General features: G+C 37.2%; 1 protein-coding gene across 1 annotated transcript; it reads left to right on the top strand.

Moving 5' to 3' along the window:
• Nucleotides 1–286: 286 nt before the first annotated feature.
• On the top strand, nucleotides 287–1,831 carry LOC140988131 (transcription factor MYB41-like). Its single transcript, XM_073457080.1, has 3 exons — nucleotides 287–570; nucleotides 660–789; nucleotides 877–1,831. The coding sequence occupies exons 1-3, from the start codon at nucleotides 438–440 to the stop codon at nucleotides 1,715–1,717; spliced, it is 1,104 nt and encodes a 367-aa protein (XP_073313181.1). The 5' UTR covers nucleotides 287–437; the 3' UTR covers nucleotides 1,718–1,831.
• The last annotated feature ends 710 nt before the right edge of the window (nucleotides 1,832–2,541 follow it).

The raw sequence follows: 2,541 nt of genomic DNA, 5'->3' as shown, positions 1-2,541 counted from the left end.
ATACGTATAGACCAATATTTACCATCCAATTAACGATGTTTGTTTGCATCTTATATTTTACCTAAAGTTGAAGGTTAAATTAGTTGCAAGAGATTAGTTAATGGTACACGAAAGTGAATAATTATTGGTACTACGAGAGATTTGAGTGAAGGAGGAAAAAGATACAGCGAATTGACAATTTATACAGCCTACAAATAGAAGAGAAGGGACACGTTGCATGAGTTTGTAACAAGGACGGTAACGATTCACTTGGACGAAAATGTATATGACCTTAAGCCTCAATTCTACCCCCCACTATATATACTACATCCCAAACCCAATGACTTACTATATTAATATACGGATCCTACGTACTTTATTTTCCCTCCACAATCATTGGAGCCCATTAATCTTAATTATTACAACTCTAAATTTAGGATACAGAGACATCTATTGGAATGGGGAGAAGTCCTTGTTGTGACAAAAATGGACTCAAGAAAGGGCCGTGGACGCCGGAAGAAGATCAGAAGCTCGTTGATTATATCAACATGAACGGCTGTGGAAACTGGAGAACTCTTCCAAAGAATGCTGGTTTGTTTCTTGATGTTTTTTTTTTTCCTGTTTCTTGATGTGTCAGTCAAACTCAGAAGTTTAATTGATTTTGTTAAATACATGTATAGGATTGCAAAGGTGTGGAAAGAGTTGCCGGCTGCGGTGGACGAATTATCTCCGGCCTGATATCAAGAGGGGACGATTTTCATTTGAAGAAGAAGAGACAATTATTCAACTTCACAGCATCTTGGGAAACAAGTATGTAAACATTTTCAATTTCCTCACCTTTTCCAAAGATTTGGGTGGGCTCAAAAAGTTACAAGTGTTGTTCCTTTGACTTGATAGGTGGTCCGCAATTGCTGCTCGACTCCCGGGACGAACTGATAATGAGATCAAGAATTACTGGAACACGCATATTCGAAAAAGGCTTCTTCGGATGGGAATAGACCCCGTGACCCACAGTCCTCGACTTGATCTTCTGGACCTTTCCACAATCCTGCGCTCATCTTTCTACGACAACTCGACACCCCCCCAAATGAATTTTTCGAGGTTATTAGGGTTGCAACCTTTTATCAATCCTCAGTTGATAAGATTAGCCACTTCTCTTTTATCCACTCAGCGCCAAAATCAAGAGTTTCTAATACCCACACCTTCACCAATCAATTATTCTTCCCAAATGCAAAACCCGATTCAAGATTTTCAAAACCCTGATCCTTGTTTGGCTTCTACACCTACTGCTGCTCTGTTCCAGCATGATTCGGCTTACCAGTTCACTCAATACGGCGGCGACGTTGAAAAACTCCCACATATTCTTTCCGGGTTCAGGCCAACCCAAGAAATCCAAGAGTTCATTAATGAATGGCAGGATAACAATGGAATGTCCACAAATTTGACAGAGGATTATGCACCATTAATGAACTATGGCTGTAACGTGTCAGACCAACACGTCCTGGATCCCATAAATTCATCCTCAGAGACTCCTACCTTTCACTCTAATAGCAGCAATGATTTTGGTTTCCAGTCCGTTCTGTCGAATATATCGACCCCTTCCTCGAGTCCGGCCCCGTTGCATTCTAATTCGAACTATATCTACAGTACTAGTAGCACTGATCAAGACGAACCAAGGGAAAGCTGCAGCGACATTTTGCAATTTGAAATTTCAGATATTTTTAATGATTTCATGTAGTTTATGAATTTCTTGAGCACGTAATATATATGTTATTATAAGTTCATTTTTTAAATAATTATGTTCCTATTAATGAACTCAATCCGATCTTCTAGCACTTGCTACATTGTGAGACGTCACATTAATTTGTTATTGTTCATTCAAAGATATTTCATTGATAATTAAAGAATATACTACCATGATCTTGATTTGATTCTTCTTTGAATCTCTTCTAATTATTTATGGATTTTTATTGCTGACTAAAATAGTGACCACCATTTAAAAATAATAAGATGAAAACGGTAACAGACAGAGTTCTGCTTCCTATTCCACTTATTTGATCATAAAATATAACACGGTTTGGTTTGGAAAATAAGACATCTAGTAATTATATATTTTTATTTTATTTAATGTTTGACTCAAATTATTTATATATATATAAAAAAATAATCTCTAAATATATTAATTAAGAATTATCATTCTTTTAAATTATGCGTCATGATGAATCATCGCGTCAACGAATCAACCGGTGTTTATAATCATCATATCTGTGTGTATGATATCTTCGGTAAACCAGCTACCTGTCTCCTTTCTGCAGTTATTATTTTAAAATATTTCATGAAAATATTTAATTCAATAACATAATCTGAAACTAAAACCGAAAAGGGTTTCAACTAAACTCGGTTTCCTCGATCCCAACAGTTCTATGCTGGCGGAGACAGTCATCGGGTGGTGGCCGGAGACGTGAAGGCAGCGGGAATCGCCGCCACGGGTCGTTGCGTAGCAAGTGTCAATTCACGTAATTATTATATGTATTTCCGTATTGACTTTGGAGGAGAAATGTG

The sequence above is a fragment of the Primulina huaijiensis genome, chromosome 11, assembly GCF_012295235.1.
Source record: "Primulina huaijiensis isolate GDHJ02 chromosome 11, ASM1229523v2, whole genome shotgun sequence".
NCBI classification, from domain to species: Eukaryota; Viridiplantae; Streptophyta; class Magnoliopsida; order Lamiales; family Gesneriaceae; genus Primulina; species Primulina huaijiensis.
This window is presented reverse-complemented; position numbering and strand designations above follow the sequence as displayed.